This window comes from Astyanax mexicanus, chromosome 25, assembly GCF_023375975.1.
Source record: "Astyanax mexicanus isolate ESR-SI-001 chromosome 25, AstMex3_surface, whole genome shotgun sequence".
Classification (NCBI taxonomy): domain Eukaryota; kingdom Metazoa; phylum Chordata; class Actinopteri; order Characiformes; family Acestrorhamphidae; genus Astyanax; species Astyanax mexicanus.
The window spans coordinates 19,899,613-19,921,102 of record NC_064432.1 but is presented as its reverse complement, the minus strand read 5'-3'; the positions used below and the strand labels follow the sequence as shown (position 1 = coordinate 19,921,102).

The 21,490-nt window shown below is 36.6% G+C and overlaps 2 protein-coding genes across 5 annotated transcripts in view; one reads left to right on the top strand and one right to left on the bottom strand.

Moving 5' to 3' along the window:
• Positions 1 to 21,490, bottom strand: part of gtf2e2 (general transcription factor IIE, polypeptide 2, beta) — an 80,466-nt gene that overhangs the window by 33,836 nt on the left and 25,140 nt on the right. The gene's annotated exons all lie outside the window — the stretch shown is intronic.
• On the top strand, positions 754 to 21,124 carry ldb2b (LIM domain binding 2b). Of its 4 annotated transcripts, none has more exons than XM_049472620.1 (10): positions 754 to 1,093; positions 3,666 to 3,768; positions 7,626 to 7,798; positions 14,185 to 14,307; positions 14,955 to 15,038; positions 16,343 to 16,466; positions 17,897 to 17,950; positions 18,827 to 18,948; positions 19,649 to 19,704; positions 20,226 to 20,335. In XM_049472620.1, the coding sequence occupies exons 1-10, from the start codon at positions 956 to 958 to the stop codon at positions 20,230 to 20,232; spliced, it is 984 nt and encodes a 327-aa protein (XP_049328577.1). In that variant the 5' UTR covers positions 754 to 955; the 3' UTR covers positions 20,233 to 20,335. The 4 variants fall into 4 exon arrangements, with proteins under 4 accessions (XP_049328577.1, XP_007230274.2, XP_022537714.1 ...); XM_007230212.3 differs by having other exon boundaries at positions 18,824 to 18,948; XM_022681993.2 differs by lacking the exon at positions 19,649 to 19,704 and having other exon boundaries at positions 20,226 to 21,124.

Sequence of the window (21,490 nt, the reverse complement as noted above, 5' to 3'; positions counted from 1 at the left end):
CTCTACTGAGAATTACTGGACTTGTCCAGGAAGCTGCACCCTTTGAATAGCAATCTGCTAAATTTAGAAAGTGGTTAATTAAGATAATCAGTACATACATGCCTTTTGCGTGCTTGGGCTGCACAAGGTATACTTTTCCTGTCGTTACGATAGAAAAGACACAATGACACACCCTAAATCAAGATGTGCAGTGCACGGTTTACGGCTCACCTAAGGGTCGCTAAATTAGGGCTCCAGTGCCCAATAATACCAGACCTGTAATCGTTGATATATCTGTCTGCAAGTAATAGCAGCAATTAGAAAATTACCAAATCATGTAAACTTTAATGTAGTTGAAAATAAAGGGCAGGGTTCGAGGCAGGTGGCAGAATCTCAGCAGTGGGTAGTGACCCAACACGGCATTGTCCACAGCAAACACACTCACACACAGTACACACTGTACCCCTTAAGACCTGCCTGCACTTTTCACCAAGCCCCGCCTACTGTCCTCTGCTCCACCACAGACCCCGCCCCCTGTAGTATTACCCATATTTTCGTCCTGCTAGATCTTTCCTCAAACTCCTCCCTTCCCCATTAGTCACTCCCCAATGGTTCAGGCCCCTCCTCCACATCGCTTCCCCATGTTCCTGCCCCTCCCCCTATTTTCTGCTTCCGCCTCCTCTATTCTCCAACTCCGCCCAGGCCCCACCCAGAACCACTCCCCATCCGCGAAGCTCCACCCCTCCCACCCCTTTCCTTTCCACAGAATGCGCGAGCGGGTGCGCTAGACGTGTCACTCGTATCTTGCAGTGTCCGCGCGCGCCTCTCTCTCTCTCTCTCTCACTGTCACTCGCTCTGTCTCGCGCTCACTCTCCCTTCGTCTGCGTGCGTGTGTGTGTGTGCGTGCGTGCCCGTGTTTACGAGAGCGCAGCGCTCCACGTGCGTCCTACAGCGCGGGGCTCGCGCAGCAGCAGCGATGAGCGGCGGCGCTCCGCCGCGAGACCCCTTCTACGCCTCCCCGTTCGGCCCGTTCTACCGGAGGCACGCGCCGTGCGCCGTCCAGCCCGACTACCGCATGCACGAGCTCAATAAACGCCTGCAGTCTCGCACTGAGGTGAGTTTGTTTGTTTGATTGTTATTTTTTATGCATCTATAATAATGTCCTTATAAGTATGCATATGCCATAATTAAACTTTCTGCATTCTGGTTGGTTCGTTTTTTAATTCTGCTCCGATTTTAATTGAAACCAGTTTAATTTGCAGGAGACACAGAAGCCTTCACACTCTTCCTTTTAAATCGGATTCACTGATTGTGCCGCAAACTCCCACTTTATTTGCTGAGCTAATCAGATTTAAGGCCATTTGGAGTATGCTAATGACTGCTTAACTCGGACAAAAAAGCTGATAATTAGTTTATTATAGCACACCCTGCCTGGTCTGAACAACTAATTAATTTTTATTCTGCACTGATTTCAGCTGAAACCAGTTTAAATTGCTGGAGATACAAAAGCGTTCACACTCTTCTTTTTAAATCGGATTCACTGATTGTGCCACAAACTCCTACTTTATTTGCTGAGCTAATCAAATTTAAGGCTATTTGGAGTTTGCTAATGACCGCTTCACTCAAACACAAAAAGCTGCTCATTCGTATTTAATATAGCACAACTTGCCAGGTCTGAACAACTCAAATTCAATTCAATTCCATTTAAATGAAATTTTAATGCGCTTTCAAAATGATTTGTTTTTAATCTGCACTGATTTCAGTTAAAACCGGTTAAATTTACTCATTAGTGACAAGATCATGCATGAGATCTACAGCAAGAGAGAGAGAAAGTATTTAGAATATGCCAATTACTGAGGACTGGACCGGCTCCACTGAGACTGAAACGCTGATAAGTTTGTCGTAACAACTTGAATTAGTTAGATTACATTTGAATGAATCTTTAAAGCTGCTTTTTAAATTCTGCACTGATTTAATTTGAAAAGTAAGATTTCAAATTAAACCTATTAGTGACATTGACAGAGTGAGAGAGAGAGAGAGACTTAGATATTAATAGTATCAAAACTCAAAAATGTTTACATTGATTTAAATCAGTTGAATTTACTTATTAGTGACAATATATATATAGAGAGAGAGGGAGAAAGAGACTCAGATAACAATAATATCAAAATTTAAAAACGTTCACATTCTTCCTTTTAAATCGGATTCACTGATTGTGAAGCAAAGTTTTAATTTATTTGCTGATATAATCAGATTTAAGAGTATTTAGAGTATGCTGATGATTTGAGATTAGACCAGCTTTACAAAAAAGCAGATAACTAGGTTATTATAACATACCTTTCCAGTGTGGACAACTTCATTTAAACTAGATTACATTTAATACATTAATCTTTTATGCTGCTTTTTAAATTCTGCACTGATTTAAATTAAAACCAGTTGAATTTATCTGTTACTGACAAGACCGGCTGCTAGAGAGAGAGAGATATACAGAGAGGAAGAGAGAGGCACAGATAACAATAGTATCAAAACTTAAAGTGTTCACACTCTTCCTATTAAATTTTGATTCACTGATTAAGTTGCAGACTACCAATTTATTTGCTGAACTAATCAGGTTTAAGAGTATTTAGAGTATGCTAATGAGGATTGGACCAGTCTTACTCAGACACAAAAGCAGTGGGCTCTGGACTGAGGTTCTGCATTGATTCAGATGAGTTCACACTGGGATGCCTGTGTAATGGGGGGTTAAAATGTTGGTGGTCTTACTGGATGTAAACTGGATTAAAGACTTGGTACATGTGGGTCTTTGTGTCCTTCATACAATGCTGTGGAATTAACAGTGTAGAGTCAGTTTGAATGGATGGGTGTGTGTCTGGTTAGAGAGGTATGGGCAGTGGGTGTATATGTGTGTGGTAGAGGCTATAGGTGTGGGTATATGAAGGTAGTACAGGTGTATGTGTGGTTGGAGGGTATGTGCAGTGGGTGTATAGGTGTGATAGTTGTATGTATGGGTATGTGAAGATAGTACAGGTGTGTGTGGTACGTGTTACAGGTGTGGGTATGTGAAGGTAGCACAGGTGTGTGTGTGATATGTGTGGTACGTGTTATAGGTCTGTGAATGGGAAGGTAGTACAGGTGTGTGTGTGGTTAAAGGGGTATGGGCAGTGAATGTATGTGTGTGTAATAGGTGTTATAGGTGTGTATGTGTGTGTGTGATGTGTGTAGTAGATGTTACAGGTGTGGGTATGGGAAGGTAGTACAGGTGTGTGTGTGTGATATGTGTGTGGTAGGTTATTATAGGTTGTTACAGGTGTGATGTGTGTGGTAGATGTTATAGGTGTGGGTATGTGAAGGTAGTACAGGTGTGTGTGTGTGTGTGATACGTGTTATAGGTGTGGGTATGTGAAGGTAGTACAGGTGTGTGTGTGGTTAGAGGGGTATAGACAGGGGATGCATATGTGTGTGGTAGGTGTTATTAGGTGTGTGATATGTGTGTGGTAGGTGTTATAGGTGTGGGTATGTGAATGTAGTACAGGTTTGTGTGTGTGGTATGTGCATGTACTGTGTGTCTGTGTGGGGATGTAGGTGGGTGTGAGGTTATAAAGGTGTGTGTGTGGGCTGCAGGTATAGGTATGTGTCTGTGTGTATATTGGGTCAGTGTGTATATAGTGTATGTGTTTATTCTACAGGACTGTGATATTCTATGGTGGGATGCGTTCTGCACAGAGTTTTTTGAAGAGGATGCTACGCTAACCCTGTCGTTCTGCTTGGAAGAAGGACCAAAGACTTACAGTAAGTGTATGTATATGTACCATCAGTATGGCAATAGGTCAGGAAGGAATATAAAGGTTAACAATAAATGATGACTGATATGGAGAATATTTATAAGATTTATTATGTAACACATGTGTAAAGTATGTATAATGCCAGTTGTCTAGGCATGAAGTTGTAGAGGTTCCTAATGATGTCCTGCGACAATTCATCCCATGCAGCTCCAATATTCTTACACCATAGCATATGTATGTTTAAGGCAAGCTCTTGACTAACATGATCCTGTTGATCCTCTTTGTGAAATACTCTAGGTCTCTCTGAGTTGTATATTCATGCTGCACATGAAACTGTTTCTTAACCTCCATTGTCTGCTGTAGCTAGAAAAAAAATCAGAAAAACGAGTCGATCAGGAAAAGCACCTTTTCTATGCCAAATTCATGGCTTCGCCCACCTCGGCTCGCGACCCCCCACAGGCAGAGCTGAAGCCAGACAGATGCCGTCTCCTCAGACAGAACCTAACAGCACTAGTAACAGCATGGCAGTTTGTTCCTATGTTATTTGTGCAAATAACACATTAGTGTTTTATATGAATTTTGTGTTTTATAGAAACTCTAAGACTAGGTCAATGGCTGAACTGCACTTAACAGGGCATTACACATGTTGTAAAGTAACATATGACATTGCAAAAGTGTAAAAATGTTTTTATTTAAAAAATGTTACTAATTGCCTTGCAGTGCTGTTAGCCAATCAGAGGCAGTATATTTGCATGTATTAATATTCATGAGCATTCATTAGCTGTCGCTAACTGAAATACGTCGAGTTGAAGAGAGAGTGAGTTTAGTACCATGCTAAAGTTTATTTCATTTACAAACAGGAGAAGCTTCAGGAATTGCACACCCTCAATTTACACACTGCGTCAGAATAAGCACTGTGCTGTACCGCTTTCCACTCGCTTTAATAGAAGTTTTAGCCAATGTTCTGCATAGCATCTAGCTACCTGGCAACGATTGCCAAGAAGGAATTCATGTGGGTGGAGCAAGGATAGGTTTATTAATTATTAATAAACTTCAAAAAGTATAGGGTTGAGTGTGTGTATGAGAAAATAAATCTATATTAAGGAAAATCAGTCCCTCTCTCTCTCTCTCTCTCTCTCTCTCTCTATATATATATATATATATATATATATATATTCATGTTTATGTATATACATGTTTATTTATTAATCTATTTGCAATGTTGTGAATGGCAGAGATGTTTACTGACACTGTCATCATCACACCTTTATCATCAAGTTATTCACAAATCCAGAGGGACAGAGAGTGAACAGCAGAGAGAGAGAGAGAGAAAATAGATAGAAAATATTTTTTTCATTTAATTTGCTCCTTATTCACAACTGAGTAAATAACCTAAATGTATTTTTGTCTTTTGTAATTTAACAACCCTTTATAAAATTAGCAAACCACAATACTTTCATCATTGCAATGCCATTGTAATAATAGTTTCTTCAGCAGTGCAACTCTTATTATGAATAAGCCTCAGTAGTGCCATTCTAATCACACATTTAACCTCAGCAGTGCCATTCTAATCACATATTTAACCTCAGCAGTGCCGTTCTAATCACACACTTACCTCAGCAGTGTCATTCTAATCACATATTTAGCCTCAGCAGTGCCATTCTAATCACACATTTAACCTCAGCAGTGCCATTCTAATCACACACTTACCTCAACAGCGCCATTCTAATCGTACACTTACCTCAGCAGTGCCATTCTAATCACACACTTACCTCAACAGCGCCATTCTAATCGTACACTTACCTCAGCAGTGCCATTCTAATCACACACTTACCTCAGCAGTGCCATTCTAACTTCAAACTTTAAACTAGTCTAAAATTAGTATATTAGTATATAATTAGAGTTTTTTTTTCACTGGTGCATTCCTAATGGATGAATGTATAGTTTTCTTTAGTTCTTTTTTACTGCTTGTTTACTTTCTTTCAGTTGTCAAGCATTCATTTACTACTGTTGTCACATATTTTGTAATAAATATAATGTTTATTTATATATATATATATATATATACATATATATATATATATATAATTAGAGACAGCAAGACAGAGAAGGTAAAAGAGAGAGGGAGAGAGAGGCTGGGATGTAGCACCATTCTGAATGTACAGGGTGAGTTTTGATTGGCAGCTGCGGGGTGTTTAAATAAACATGCTGCTTCAGACTTCACACACATCTACTGCCATGATTGACAACTGCAGAACTCTAACAGTACTGTGTGTGTGTGTGTGTGTGAGTGAGAGAGAGAGTGTATGAGTGTAGCGCAGTCTATTGGACGCAATGCCGCTGGCTCTATTCACTGGTCTGTTTGTTTCTAATTCTAAAGGGACCACCAGTGTGGCTGAACCTGTACCTCCCCACCCCCACCCCCCTCCCGCTCATTTTATATACTGAAAAATAAACAAACACGCCTCCTTTATCTCTGATCTGATGATGGATGACATAAATATAACATCCTAATCGATAAGACATCACAGCATGGTGATTATTTTAATTCAACAGTTACAGAAATAAACAGGTTAAGAGAGAAGTAAAAAAACGTACTGTAAAACATTGATATCCAAAAGGTTTACAACAATAAATTGACATAATCGACTAATAATGTCAACTATAAATATTTGTCTATGTGGAATTTCACTGTCGATGTGTTGTTAAAGTATGATGGAGCGCAGTACACGAGGTGCTGTGGTGAGATGCGGGGATGAGTGATGGAGCACACACTCGGTTCACTCTCTATCACAATTTGTACTTCCTGATAATATCTACATTGAAGACATATGTACGTGTCTTAAAACTTGCTGAAATTAGGTTAATATCGGTCCAGGGTGTTGAAAGTTTAGCTGTCAAGATGTGGTAAAACATGCATTGGATCATAATCCTCACTAATACAAAAAACAAATGAGCATAACAAAAAAATGACTATTCGACTAACTGAAAAAAATGATCAGCAGATTCGTTGACTACTAAAATAGTCAATAGCTGCAGCCCTAATATCCAATAAGAATTCAGAAGAATTCAGAAAACAGATACTGGGTATTGTTTACAGACTCTAAACTATGTTATTTTATTGTTTTTATGTGCCTTTTAAGTACTAATAATAACCACAAATACATTTCTGAAAAAACCTTAAAAATGGTAAACTTTCTTTGATTTTACCGAATTGAAAACCTCTGGAACATAATGAAAAGGAAGATGGATGATCACAAGCCATCAAACTAAGCTGAACTGCTTTAATTTTTGCACCAGGAGTAAAGGCATAAAGTTATCCAAAAGCAGTGTGTAAGACTGGTGGTGGAGAACACACCAAGAGGCATGAAAACTTTGATTAAAAACCAGGGTTATTACACCAAATATTAATTTCTAAATTCTTAAAACTTTATGAATATGAACTTGTTTTCTTTGCATTATTTGAGGTCTGGAAGCTCTGCATCTTTTTTGTTATTTCAGTAATTTCTCATTTTCTGCAAATTAATGCTCTAAATGATAATATTTTTATTTGGAATTTGGGTGAAATGTTGTCTGTAGTTTATAGAATAAAACAACAATGTTCATTTTACTCAAACATAAACCTATAAATATCAAAATCAGAGAAACTGATTCAGAAATTGAAGTTTTTTTTTCCAGAGCTGTATGTACTGTGCCATTATTGGTGACAGTATTGAGAATATTCCATCATATCATCATCATATATGTAGATTTAGTATTAGAAACACTGTTGTGGAGATTCAGGTATATTCTATTTAAATTACTGACAGCGCACCAAGTTTCACACTAATAATAAATCTCACTCGCTCTCTTTTTCTCTTGCAGCAATCGGACGGGCACTCATCCCTCGCTTTTTCAGCACGCTGTTTGAGGGAGGAGTGTATGAGTTGTTTTTTGAGTTAAAACACACGAAAGAGTCGTTCAACAACTCCACCATCACTGTAGACTGCCACCAGTGCACCATGGTCACACAGCACGGCAAGCCAACTTTCGCCAAGGTAGACACACACACACACACACACACGCTAACATACACAGGTTTGTCCCCATATGTGCTACATTTATAAATGTATGTAGTCATCTTGCAACTGTGGGAACTTCTCCCGAGTAATAAAAGAAATGTTAATTTTACAAAAAACCTTTATTGAATCTTTATTAAAACAGCTCTTCATAAAAATTTGTTGCAACAAATATGCAGAAACCATTATTATATATTAAAACAATGTTTTCTTAATTGTATTGTTGTAATAACATTTTTTTGATTGAAAAGAAGAACAAAAATACTGTATATTTAGGCTATTTAATTTATGCAATGAGTGCCATAAACTTGCAAAAAATGTTCCCTGTTTTATATTTGTATATTTTATATTATTTTTTTTTATTCTGTATAGGTTTGGTCCAAAAATGTTCAGTTCGGTTCATCCCCAATATAAATTAAAGTTTTTGTCTTAGCTCATTTTGTGTGATTTTGTCCTAAAAATGAACTAAAATATACCATCCAAAAATGTATGAAAACAAACACATGCACACACACACACATACACACACACACACACACACACACACACACACACACATTATAGACAGTGTGTAACTCAGCCCCACTTTAATTTTATGCATTTAAATACAGTATATACTTATATACATATCCACATTCCCACATATCCTCCCTTACTCTCCTCTCTCTCTTTTCTCTCAGCACAGATATATTCACTATATTTTCCTGCTCTCTCGCTCACACACACACACACACACACACACACACACACTCCCTCTCTCTGCACTGAGCGTTTGTAGCTCCTCATTGTGAGCCGGAATGTGTTCCTCCTCATTGTGAATTCAGGGCTGAGCTGCACAAAACAAAAAAGGAAAATATAGCCCCCCTCATCCCTCCCCCCACTCCCCCCCACCTCTCCCTCGCCCACTACTTCTCTCTCTCTCTTTTCCTTTTACACACACACACACACACACACACACACACACACACACACCCTTCAGTGTCTTCTCTTGGTTCTGTATCTGTGATAAGAATAAGAACAGCCGCTAGGTTAGACTATGTGAGTGTAGACTTGCGTTAGTGTGTGTTACTGTATAACCTTAATATAATGAGTGGAGGAGCTGGATTATATACAGACACACTGTAATATATGTGTTATTACTGTTACAACATGCAGTATATGCTGTATATACTATCCTCATTAGATAATATAGATAGTCACCCTGAAGGAAGTGTGGGATTGCAATGCAGGTATAGGTTACCAGAAACAGTAAATGATTAAATATTTAGACTGATATGGGCAATATTTTTGCAAAATTTTTAGTGCACGTTCTTGAGAGGGCAGCAGTAGGAGGACAAGCATTGTCCTGCTGGAATAGCACACCGGAGTATGGGTTCAGAACGCTCGTCTTAAGTAAAGCATTTCTAATAATACAGCTCAAATTAGCTCATTTATTTTTTAACAGAAATGTGTTGTAATTTGGTATTTTATCAACAATTGCCTTCATCTGGCAATATTAGTATTCCGACTTGATTATAATAATATTACAGATATTTGTGTACACAGCCCAGTAATTCAGAGGATCCAGGGATATATAAGAATGAAATAAAGTGAAATAAACAGAATGAATAGAATTTTGAACATGTTATCCATTTGCCTCAGAAGTTGGATGTTGGAGCTGGGAATGAGGTCACACCTGAGTTGACAGTGTTTTTATTCAAAATCATTCTGATAATGGTCCAAAACAGTTCTAAACAACAGTTAGCTAAAGACTTTGGAGTTAAGCACAACTGGTTTAACAATCATTTTGCAGTGTTTTATGCTGAATCTATTCAAAATATGGCCCAATATGTGTGTATCTGGTTAGCATTGCTAGTGGTACTAATGTTCATAATGCACTATACAGTATTTTGCACATTCACAAATTGCATGGAAACATACCAACAGATAAGAGTTAGACAGTACTGTGTGTATAACTGATTTAAGGAGATACTAATAGATAAAAGTGCTAATAAACTGTATAATATTACTGCCTTTACTACTGTTAATGTTCGGGGCAGCTATCTGGGTGTGATCGACTCGTGGGGTTATTCCAATTAAAATATTGGAACGTAGAAATTCGGACATATGAGTTAAAATGTAAAGCAGCAATGTTTATTTTCTACAGAATATGATAGAGGTGATGTTTTTAAAAATTAGTTCTAGGTTCTAGGTTAGATCTAGTGCAGGATATGGACATAACAACATGACATGAATGACAAGAATTTAGAATCTGAGAAATAATCTTAAATTGTCACTGAATTATTAATCATTTAATTATTAATTATAATTATTAATTATGTACTCCTGCTAACTAGTCTTCATATCATGATAAATAATTTTGTGATATCAATATTCTTGCAGTTATAATAAAACATTTAAATTAGTAAAAATTAATAAAAAAAATATATTACTTCAACAAGATACATATTAAAGTTCAATTTAGTATAATTAGAGTTTTACACATTCAGTATAAACAAAAAAAAATCTATAATGTTTGCTTATTTCTTAGCGGTAACTTATTAAGAGCCTGATTTTGTATAAAACATTGACTAAAAAATATTTAACAAAATTACAGTAACATCACAACAAAAATGTACTATAAAACTAATATGCAGCATGATAAACACATGCATAAAAACTGCAAATAAACAATTAAAAGTCATTAAAATTGATAGCAAAACAAGAATAAAATAATCATACATTTTTTTGCTGTTATTATTTTGTATGATACGATATAGCACATCCCTACTGATACAAATGATCTTTTTTTTACCCTAACCTTAAACCTGAGGAAACATTCAGCAGGATGGCAAAGTAATCTTAGATAAACAGCTGGTGTGTCTTTTAAAGTACAATATTCAGTATTTTAAGCAAAATCTTGTATTTAAGTTTTAAGTTTTGGTCGCGCCTGTTAGTGAGCTAATTAACCTAATTTAAAATTACATTCATGATTTACTAGTTGAATGCTTATGGTTTCCAGCGTAATTAAAGAAATCTTTAAGTGATTTAAAGCAAATCAAAGTAACTGCTAGCCTAGTGTTACTTTAAGTATTTTTCTGTGTTAGTCTGACACAAATTTAGGTGAATTTTCTGTATTTTATACTGTGAATCTCACACATTTCAGAAAACCCCCTTAGTTCCCCCGAATAGACCAGCACTGCTGCAGTACACCGTACGAGTACAGACTTACCATCCCAGTGAATCAGTAATGTGAAAAATATCCAATTATTATTATATATATATAAATAAACGAATACAAGTCTCTCCATCACTCTTTATAATTGAGCCGTATCTAACTTTGATCTTTAGTAATTCAATGTTTATGAATTTCGTAATGATTTCCAAAAACTTCGATTTGAGCTAACTATTACAAATACTATTTCTGTGTATGTGTGTGTAAGGGTGTGTGTGTGTGTGTGTGTGTGTGTGTGTGTGTGTGGAGGCATTGATTAGAGCGTGTCTGCTGGGATTACATCTCTCCTGTTGCCATGCCAACCTCGCGGTTACCCAGCGTTCCTCCGGCAGCAGAATGTTGGGGTTCAGAGTTCCACACAGCCAGTTCTGCTCCGAAACTGCCAGTTTAACCAGTACAGCGTTTTATTTCTGTAAATGCAGAACAGCACACGATTCCAACTCACCGAGACCAGTTTCATAATGCAGCTTCACCCAGTCTCAGACTGCTTCACCCAGTGCACGCCCCAGTACATTCTCCAAGAGTACAGATATTAAACATTTTCATACACAATGCTTTCATCGTGATGCAATTTTAACTTAATTCAATTCAGATGATACTGTATGTGTGTATATATATATATATCCCCCCCCAAAAAAAAAAAAAAAAAAAAAAAATATATATATATATATATATATATATATATATATATATATATATATATATATATATATATATATATATATATTCCAAATAAAAATATTGCAATTTAGGTCATTTATTTGCAGAAAAAAAGATGCAGATCTTTTAGTCCTCAAATAATGCAAAGAAAACAAGTTCATATTCATAAAGTTTTAAGAATTCAGAAATCAATATTTGGTGAAATAACACTGTTTTTTAATCACAGTAATCACATGTTCTCCTCCACCAGTCCTACACACTGCTTTTGGATAACTTTATGCCACTCCTGGTGCAAAAATTCAAGCAGTTCAGTTTGGTTTGATGGCTTATGATCATCCATCTTCCTCTTGATTATATCCCAGAGGTTTTTATTAAGTAAAATCAAAGAAACTAATTTGATTATTGCATTGTATTACTATACTAGATATGGCATTGTTATACTATGTGGTGAATTAAGAATAATTGGGCAATGAGTTCAAATAGGATAGTTTATATCTATAAGGATTATTTTCTTAGCTTGAAGAGAAAAAAAAATCACAGTTATCTTTGGTATTGCCGAAGTGGATCAGTTGTTTGTATATTGTGTTACAAATCATAAAAAAAATCAAAAACTATCCCCCCTACATCTACGCACACATAGACTACCAGTCTAAAGTTAGTTATTTAGTAAACAAAAAAAGTGTTAAACAAACCAGAATATGTTTATATATTTTAGTTTCTTCAAATGGCTTTCAGTTAACAGCTGTGCTGAACTTCAAGAGTTGTAAAGAGGTAGATGTTCTAATCCATTATATGGCAAGAACTGCTCAACTAAGTAAAGAAAAAAATAATAATTTAAGAAATGAAAGTCAGTCAATCTGAAAAATTACAAGAACTTTGAAAGTATCCTCAATTGCAGTCACAAAGACCATCAAAAATGTTATGATGAAACTGGCACTCATCAGAAAAAAAAGGACAAAATTTACAAAAGTTACCAGCCTCAGAATACAAAAGAATATTCTGATACAATGTAAAGAATAGATGTAAAGTTTTTATACCATGTACATTTGCTTTAGAAATCAGCAGACTAAATCAGAAATTAAAATTATTATTAGCTGGAAAATAAGCTGTAGCTTTTAAAAGTTATGTTATGTTCACTTTCTGACCGTTAATGAAGGGCTGGAGGATGACTAATAAAAACAGAGTATCACCAGATGGTCCGCAGTTTCAAACTGGACACCAGCAAGATGGAGTTACATGATAACCTGTCCAGTCAGGGAATATCACTGCAGCACATCTGTCTCTCCAGTCAGAGATATTTTTAAAGGTCTATTCTCAGAAAAACTGTACTTTCATCACTTTATTAAAGCAATGGTTTGTAGGTCTTGAGGATTTGGAGACCCCTCCAGTGAGAATATGTAATTGCACAGAGAATGTGGAAGGTTTTTAACCTGCTTTTAATGCAGGTTAATGTAAATAAATAGCTTTTTGTATATTGTTTTGTTTATTTGTATATTTATGATAGAGATCAATGTACATTAAAGAAACCTATGAGACCACTTTGTTTTTAGATTTATTTGGAAGTTGCAATTTAAGGTATAATGTGACATTTGACACTTTTTTCACCATTGAAATAAATTAAATTAAATTAAATAAATTAAATAGCCATGTATACATGTATCTATATACTTTTATTGTCTTGCTTCTAAAAAAAACGTATTCAATGCTGAACATTTTCAGCATCCCATTAGACACACCAACAAAGCACAGTGTGACTTTAAAATTAGTCATTGTTTGGTATAGATGCTTTTCTCTATTTAAATAATAATTTAGGTTGCCAAATATTCAGTTAGTCTCTAAATAAAAGAGGCTGGAAAATAGTCATGTAAAATGTACCATAAATTATGAATCATCATTGCTGTTTTATGATTGAGGGGTAATCACAGAAACATAAGAAGGCCTGAGGAAAAATTTAAGTAAATAGAAGAAAAAGTAGTATATGCTAAATCCACACCATATCCACAGTGTGTGAATTTAAGTGGACATGAAGGGAAAAATTCAATACAAGAGAAATATATACAGTAAACACCCTATTCTGTATTAATGACAGTTGAAGTGGGAAGTTGGAGCAGAGGGTTTTAGGGTAAAATGATGAAATTGAGAAAATACATTTATCACTGCAGCCGTCCAAAAAAGCCAGAATAAAAAAACGAGTTGATGAAGCTGCCTGAGGATTTCAGACTGAAATTTCACGCTTCTGTCCAGACTGCAGCCAATCAGAACGGATCACATTTACATACGGGGGAAAATTCAGTCTGCAAACATTCCTAAACAATACAGATTTTAAATGTCAGGGAAGCAACATATTATATTAGAATTCATCTGTAAAATTACAGGCACTTTTTATATACAACAGCCTAACTGAACCTCTCTCTCTCTCTCTTTTTCTTTCTCTCTCTGTCTCTCTCTCTTTCTCTCTCTCGCTCTCGCTCGCCCTGTGATTATTCTGCAGGTCTGCACGGAGGGACGTCTGATTTTGGTGTTCACCTTTGATGACCTCATGAGAATCAAAACGTGGCATTTCACAATCTCGCACTACAGTGAGCTCATCCCTCGCAGTGTGCTGGCTGTTCACGTAAGTCAAATACTGTTCATATGAGTTTATATAAGGTGTTTAGTTGATACAAATTTAAATCTTTTCATGAGTAATATACACATTATATTTATAATTACTTCACTGAAGCTTTGCTGTGTGTGGACAAGCATTCTCCTGCTGAAAAATGCTATGTATCACTGAGCTGTTAGCGTGTACTTTTTACCATTTTACCAGAGGTGTTTTTTAAAATAACGATGGCAGGCTGCATCATTTCGTGTCATTAATGACAACACAGTTTGATTAAACATAATTCTATAATTATTTAAAAAGTGAGTCTGATCTAGACTGCTGAAGGCCATGTTTTTTTTGGTTCTGTGTGTTTTATGTGTTCTGTTTGAAACGCAGGACGTCGTTAGTATTTTGTGTAAGTTTACGAGGAGCTGGAATATTATATTGACACTAATAACGCAGGTTTGGACGAGAAGCGAAATTGCTGTGTGTTATTTTTATCAATCAAGGTGAACCTTTTAGTGCCGCTGTTGCAGCGTTGCTATGGGCAACCTCTCCATTAATGAATTAGAGACATATTGGACTGGAGTACCGGGAGAATAACAGACGGAATAAATACAGTGTGTTTGTGTGTGTTTGTGTGTGTTTGTGTGTGTGTGTGTGTGTTTCTCTGCCAGGCACAAGACCCTGGAGCTCTGGAGCAACTGTCCAAAAACATCAGCAGAGTGGGACTAAGCAATCTCACACTGAACTACCTCAGAGTAAGATGCACACACACACACACACACACACACGCACACAATCACAGACACTGTCACATGCATGAATAACCCACACAGTATTAAAGATGATGCTATTTTAGAAAATCTAATGACAAATTTCAATTTAATAAAGTAATTTAGGAGAAGTATAATTCAGATTGTTTGACACCTGGTGATGAACTAACACTAATGATCCAAATATATATTTATTAACTAGGTCTGTCACAGTAAGATGTTTTTATAATATAAATTATTGCGATAAACAATAAAAGTCATTAAAATGTCATTAAAAGCCACTGATATAATGATAGTACAATAGCATAATTCTATTTAAAGACGACACATTTGTAACTAATCATATTAATTGGGGAATATTATATATATATATATATATATATATAACTTTTTCTTCACCTGCTGCAGTCCACACTAATGTATATGGAGTCTCAGTTATTGAAGCATTGGTCTGATACTGTATGACTGGTTAAATACTGTTCACTGTTATATATGTGAACACACATACAAATAACAAAATGGACCATATGACAAATATCAAATATTATTGAGGTCATTTTTGAGATTTGTTTTAGGATAATTTGATAATGTAATTACCACGACAGAATGTTCCTTCTATTAAAAATAAATAATTTGGAAGTGTAAATCATTAGGAACTTTCACTAACTGCCACATCCCGTGGAAGCTATACAGTGCAGTACTGACCTGTGGGATATGTGAGTGTGGGGTCTCCTAATACATGTGTATTATAATATGTGTATTATATATACAGATATATTAAACTATAGCTTGTCAGTAAGTGCTTTTTGCTAATAAAGTAAAAATACATTACGGTTAAACTCAGTGAAATGCTTAATTTTGCACTGATGTATTATTATAAGTGTTCAATTCCAATTGTTCCTTTTTAGTTTTCTAATTTTACAGATAAACTACTAAGGTTTGGGCATTGATGTTATTGTTAGAAGATTGTGAGGGAGCATAATTGGCCTTGCTCTGTTTGTACCACCTTGTGTAGGAGTATTGCTAGTGATGGGGGAAGGCTAGTGAGTCAATGGGTTAATTGGTTCAGCCAAAATGAGGAGAAAATTGGCCAAAAATATAAAAATAATTTTGTCAAATTTTTACATCATTTCTTACATCATGCTTTTTTGTCAAATGTCAAATCTAACTCTGGTTCTTAAAATGTACAAAACCAGACAAACAAATACACACAGAAATGTTTGCATCTTTTTCCACTTGTACCCATTGTCTCAGTAAGAGCTTTAATTACTGTGTATGTGTGTGACTAGTTGTGTATGATCCTGGAGCCAATGCAGGAGTTGATGTCGAGGCATAAAACGTACGGCTTGAGTCCACGGGACTGTCTGAAGACCTGCCTCTTCCACCAGTGGCAGAGAATGACCACACCACCAGGTACACACACACTCACGCACGCACACACACACACACAGCAACACACACACTCACACACATTGTCCATTTTTTTTAGTTCATGTTCAAATAAAAACAGCACTGTTATATTTTTGGATTTTTGATTTTTATAGTGTCTTCTTTAAGGGTTCATTTTATCATTACATTTACAGCAGTGGGTGTAGTACACTGCATGGATGCACCAAAAATATATTAACTGAAAATATTTTACCGAAAATGGCAAAAAAAAAAACGTTTTTTTTTTTTCGGGTTCGGCCGAATAAGTAAAAAGACTGAATAATTTTATACAGAGGTTGTTAAAAATAAATGTATGATTATAATGGCACTCATGCGGTAAATTTATGATAAGAACACCACCACTGACTTAAATGAATTACTAAAATGGCACTGCTGAGGTAAATTTATATTTAGAACAGCACATCTGAGGTAAATTTGTGAGAAATTGCACAGCTAGTAAATATAAGACAAAATTAGCACTGCTGAGGAAGCTAGCTAGTTAGGTAAATGTGGCTGAAATAAGTTAATAATTAGAAAGGTACATTTATGCTTAGGATCGCAACTAAAATTGCACTGATTAAGATATTTTCATCGAGGCTTGCTAGGTAAATGGGTGACTAGGACAGCATGGCTGGAATAAAATGAATTATTATACTAGCTCTACTGAGTTAAATGTACTGTGCTTTGTTGGTATCTCTTCTGCGATATTAATACGTATTTCATATATATATTTTTTTATGTAACTGCCTTTTGTTTGCAGAGCAAGACAAAAATACAATTTCAGTTTCAATTAATTTAATGCTAAAAGTGGCTAAGTTAAATAAAGACAAATGAAAAATCATGTTTTCTATTCAATATTAAGCCTATAAATAATTTTTGTTTCTTTGTTTGGGTTGGGCTTCAGTCAAAAATTACAATTTCGGTATTTCATTACTGTAAACATGCTTCAGACTCATGATTAACATTTCAGAGTGCGGCGTACAGCTCGTCCTGGGTATTGTGAAATTCTGCAATAACACTTTTAGACTAATTAATGAAGCTTGTGAGCTTGGGTGTGTTATCTGTGTGTGTGTGTGTGTAGTTCACTGTTTCACACATAATAACCCTCTTTTACTGCCATGAAAAACAAAAGCAAAACATCTACATATTTTGTAAAGAAACAAACATGTACATATAAATAGCAACTGATTCATAGAAACTGATTCAGAAACTGAAACTGTCTCTTAATTTTTTCCAGAGCTGTATTCATTACCTATATTGCCATTGTCTTGTGGCAACCCTTTGCAGCTCCCTGAGACACAGTGTTGTGTTACTGTCTCATTTGTATATTCATGTCTGTGTGTTGGATAAATTGGTATTATTATATTGGTATTAATGCTGCTGCTGACTGTATATCTTTGTTTATGTTGTTATAGTTGGACCCTCGCCCAGCTTTAAGACAGAAATATTCCAATCAAATCCCAAAAAAGGTGAGTGACCATTCATCCAAAAGACCCATCACTACACCAACCTCACTTCACCATCCACCCACTCATCTTTTCAACCACCCAGCACATCTTCCCACCCAACCTACCCATCTAACCTTTCACTCAGCAAACCCACCAACCAATTCATTCAGCCATCCATTTTCCCTTCTAACCTACCCACTCATTTAGCCATCTACCAACCTAACCTGCCTTCCTAGTCACCCATCCATCCTTTCACCTAGTCTGCCCCTCTTTTATTCCACCAACAGTCAACCCAGCCATCCATCTATTGATCTAGCCACATGACTATCCACTCAGTATAAATCCCCTCCCCATCCATCCACCCATCCCATTTTCTTACCCACCCAACCTGCCTTTTTCTATTCACCCATCCATCTATTCATCCCAAACATCCATACTTTCACCTAGCCCACCCCTCCAAACATTAATCCACCCACCAATCCAGTTAACCCAGCCATCCATTCATTAATCCATGCACCCAACAATCCACTCAGTGAAAATCCACCTACCATCAATCCACCCCTTCCCATGTGTTTACCCACACATCCTGCCTTCCCATCCATCCATTCATCCACTACACTCCACCCATCCATTCTCTCAACCAGTCCACTCCTCCATACATTAAACCACCCACCAATCCATTCAACCCAGCCATCCATTTATTAATCCATCCATCCAACAATCCACTCAGTAAAAATCCACCCACCATCCATCCACCCTTATTATAGAACTGAACCCATCCGCTCTCACGCATTCATTCTGAAACAGTTTACATTAAGTCTATTATTATTAAATAAAATGTTCCACTTCTCTGTTATTTGTGTGTGTTACACCTTTTCTATTTTTGACTGACAGCAGAACCAGCCAAACCCACAGCGAAGAGAAGAAGAAGGCGGAACTCGGCCGGCAGCGCATCCGGTAACACCACAGGAAACAGCAAAAAGCGCAGCCCAGCCAACAGCTTCAGCCTGCCCACACAGGTACACCCACACCAACCCACACCTGTACTGCTAGTCAAACAGCATTTCAGAATTTGTATATATACCTTTATGTTTATATTATATAGGATGTATGTAGATTTTATTTCAATTGTTAAACAATATTTTTGTTATACAGTTTTCTTTCAAATAAAACTGGATTACTGGGTTAAACGTAAAGGTGCAAACATACTGTCTCCAAACTTTTAAAGGGTAGTCTACGCCCTCAAGCATGTATACACACATACACATGCACACGCACACACATTTTAATATTTGATATTTCTTTCAGAAGAATGTTAGTAAGATCAAACACTCTGTGCGTGTTTGTGTGTGTGTGCGTGTGTGTGTGAATATGTGTGAAATAGATCAGGAATAGCTGTAGGTTCTCATCCTTTTTTATCTATAATGTTTTTTATAGTATAGTTAGAATAGCATATAATAATTAATTATCAATAGCGATGTGTTAAAATACTTTTGTTCTGATTGATAAATGTGATTAATTAAAACCCTGTAATTATAATTGTTTAGATTTGCTCTTTATTCGGTAAACAATAGATTTCTATTGTTTAATTGATGATGTCATACTGAGTGCTTGCTAATGTGCTTTGATCTAACTGGTCTAATTGATATGTTTGTAATTGATAGCAATTAGTCGTAATTGATTTGATGATAATTAGTGCTGTCCGTCTCTGGTCCCCAGCCCAAACGTGTCGCCGGGGAAACGAGGGGCGGCGGGTGGCTGGAGGCGGAGCTTAGGTAGGTGACTGACACATGCAGATGGTTATTGCACAGCATGTGCTGCCTTAACGAGCTAATTAGCAATGCAAATGAGCTTAATTAGCAGACATGTTGTAGCTATGCTTTGTCTGAATGAGCTAATTAAAGAGCAAAGAGATAGAGTCGGTAGAAAAGGGTGTGTGTGTGTGTGTGTGTGTGTGCGTGTGCAAAAGTGTGAACATATTTAGTGGTAGTCTCGTTATCTTCATATTTTAAATATAATATTTACACTATTGTTTGGGATGTGCATGCATTAATCCCACTGAAACATATATACATACATAATATTTTATCAAAGAATAAATATAATGCATAATATGTAATACCAAAAATGTGCTGTTCTTATTTTGCATTGGTAACAATTTTTTTCTGTTTTTTTTTTCTCTTTTTTTACGTCTCTCTACACACCCCTGCATCTCTCCCTCTCTCTCTCTCTCTCTTTCTCTTTCTGTCTTACTCTCTCTCATCCACCCCCTCTCTCCCTCCCCCCCTGGCTGTAGGATGTGATGATGGTAGGCGAGCCGTCTCTGATGGGCGGGGACGTGGGGGGCGTGGACGAGCGTTTGATCACGAGGCTGGAGAACGAACAGTATGACCCCACCAACGGTCTCCATGACGATGATCTCCACGACTATGCCAACTCACAGGCGCTCAGCAACGGCAGCCCCTGGAACGGCCAGCCCCCTGGCAACCAGGACAGCCAGCCTGATACCATGGCAACCCAGCCGCTGGAGTAACGTGAACTGACAGTGGGTTGCTATGGAAACGGAGGGATGGGAGCGCTCATCTGGGGACGGAGAAAAAGGAGGAGTGTGTGTGTGTGTGTGTGTGTGTATGCGCACGTTTGCGTATGCTTGCGTGAATGAGGACGTGACATATGATGTCATCCATACGTAAAACTCTTACATCAGCTTTCACAGAGACTGAAACCAGTAATAAAAAAACCCAGTTCCAGCACACATTCCATCACTGAACCAGTAAGAGTTCAGATCTCACTGGCTGCTCTATAAATACGCTGCGCTGTTTACTGACTTCACACCGCAATTTTTACGCTATCTGGATGACGTAATTCTGTTCTGCGATTTTCGGTTTGGCTTTGTTTTCTGAAGTTGATGATAATGTTCTGTGTGGATATGGTATTGTTTGTTTTTTATGGGCGTAACTGCAGACTTTACCCCTTTATTAATTAATACTTTAACGTATGATGTATAATTATACCTGCAGGTATTTGTATTTACCATTCAGTGTGTATTTTCTGTATGCTTTTCAATTATTCGCATCAATAAACTGTGTTCGGTTATGATGACAAGGCCAGCGCTTTCGTTACTCGCGCAAGTTATTTAATATTTATTGAATCGTTACTGAATTCAATAAAACATTTTCAGTAAAGTGCAAAACACCTGGAAGTGTGTTCATCTTCTTTTTCATTATGTAAGTCATTGTTTGTGTCTGCCTATTATAAACTCCAGGACTATAAATGTCCAGTATATACTTTTTTAAAGATTGATGTGATTAAATATAGGACACGTCATTTTTGGTCAATTATCCTGCTAATTCTTCTTATTCTTTATTATTTTATATTTTTTTATTTTCACTGCATTTGAATTGAACGGTCAGTGATAGTGTTTAATATTATTGCCCCCTAGTGTTCACAGAGATACATTACACATACGCCACAAATTAATTCTGAATATTAGTCAATGACAAATGACAAATGATCATTAAGATATCATAATATCTATTATTATTATTTGTTTATATTACC

Coding starts and splice junctions, on each gene's coding strand:
- ldb2b (XM_007230211.3), top strand. CDS start 956: ATGAGCGGCGGCGCTCCGCCGCGAGACCCCTTCTACGCCTCCCCGTTC. Junction 7,799..14,184: donor GCAAGCCAACTTTCGCCAAG/GTAGACACACAC, acceptor ATTATTCTGCAG/GTCTGCACGGAGGGACGTCT. Junction 16,467..17,896: donor GAGAATGACCACACCACCAG/GTACACACACAC, acceptor ATGTTGTTATAG/TTGGACCCTCGCCCAGCTTT.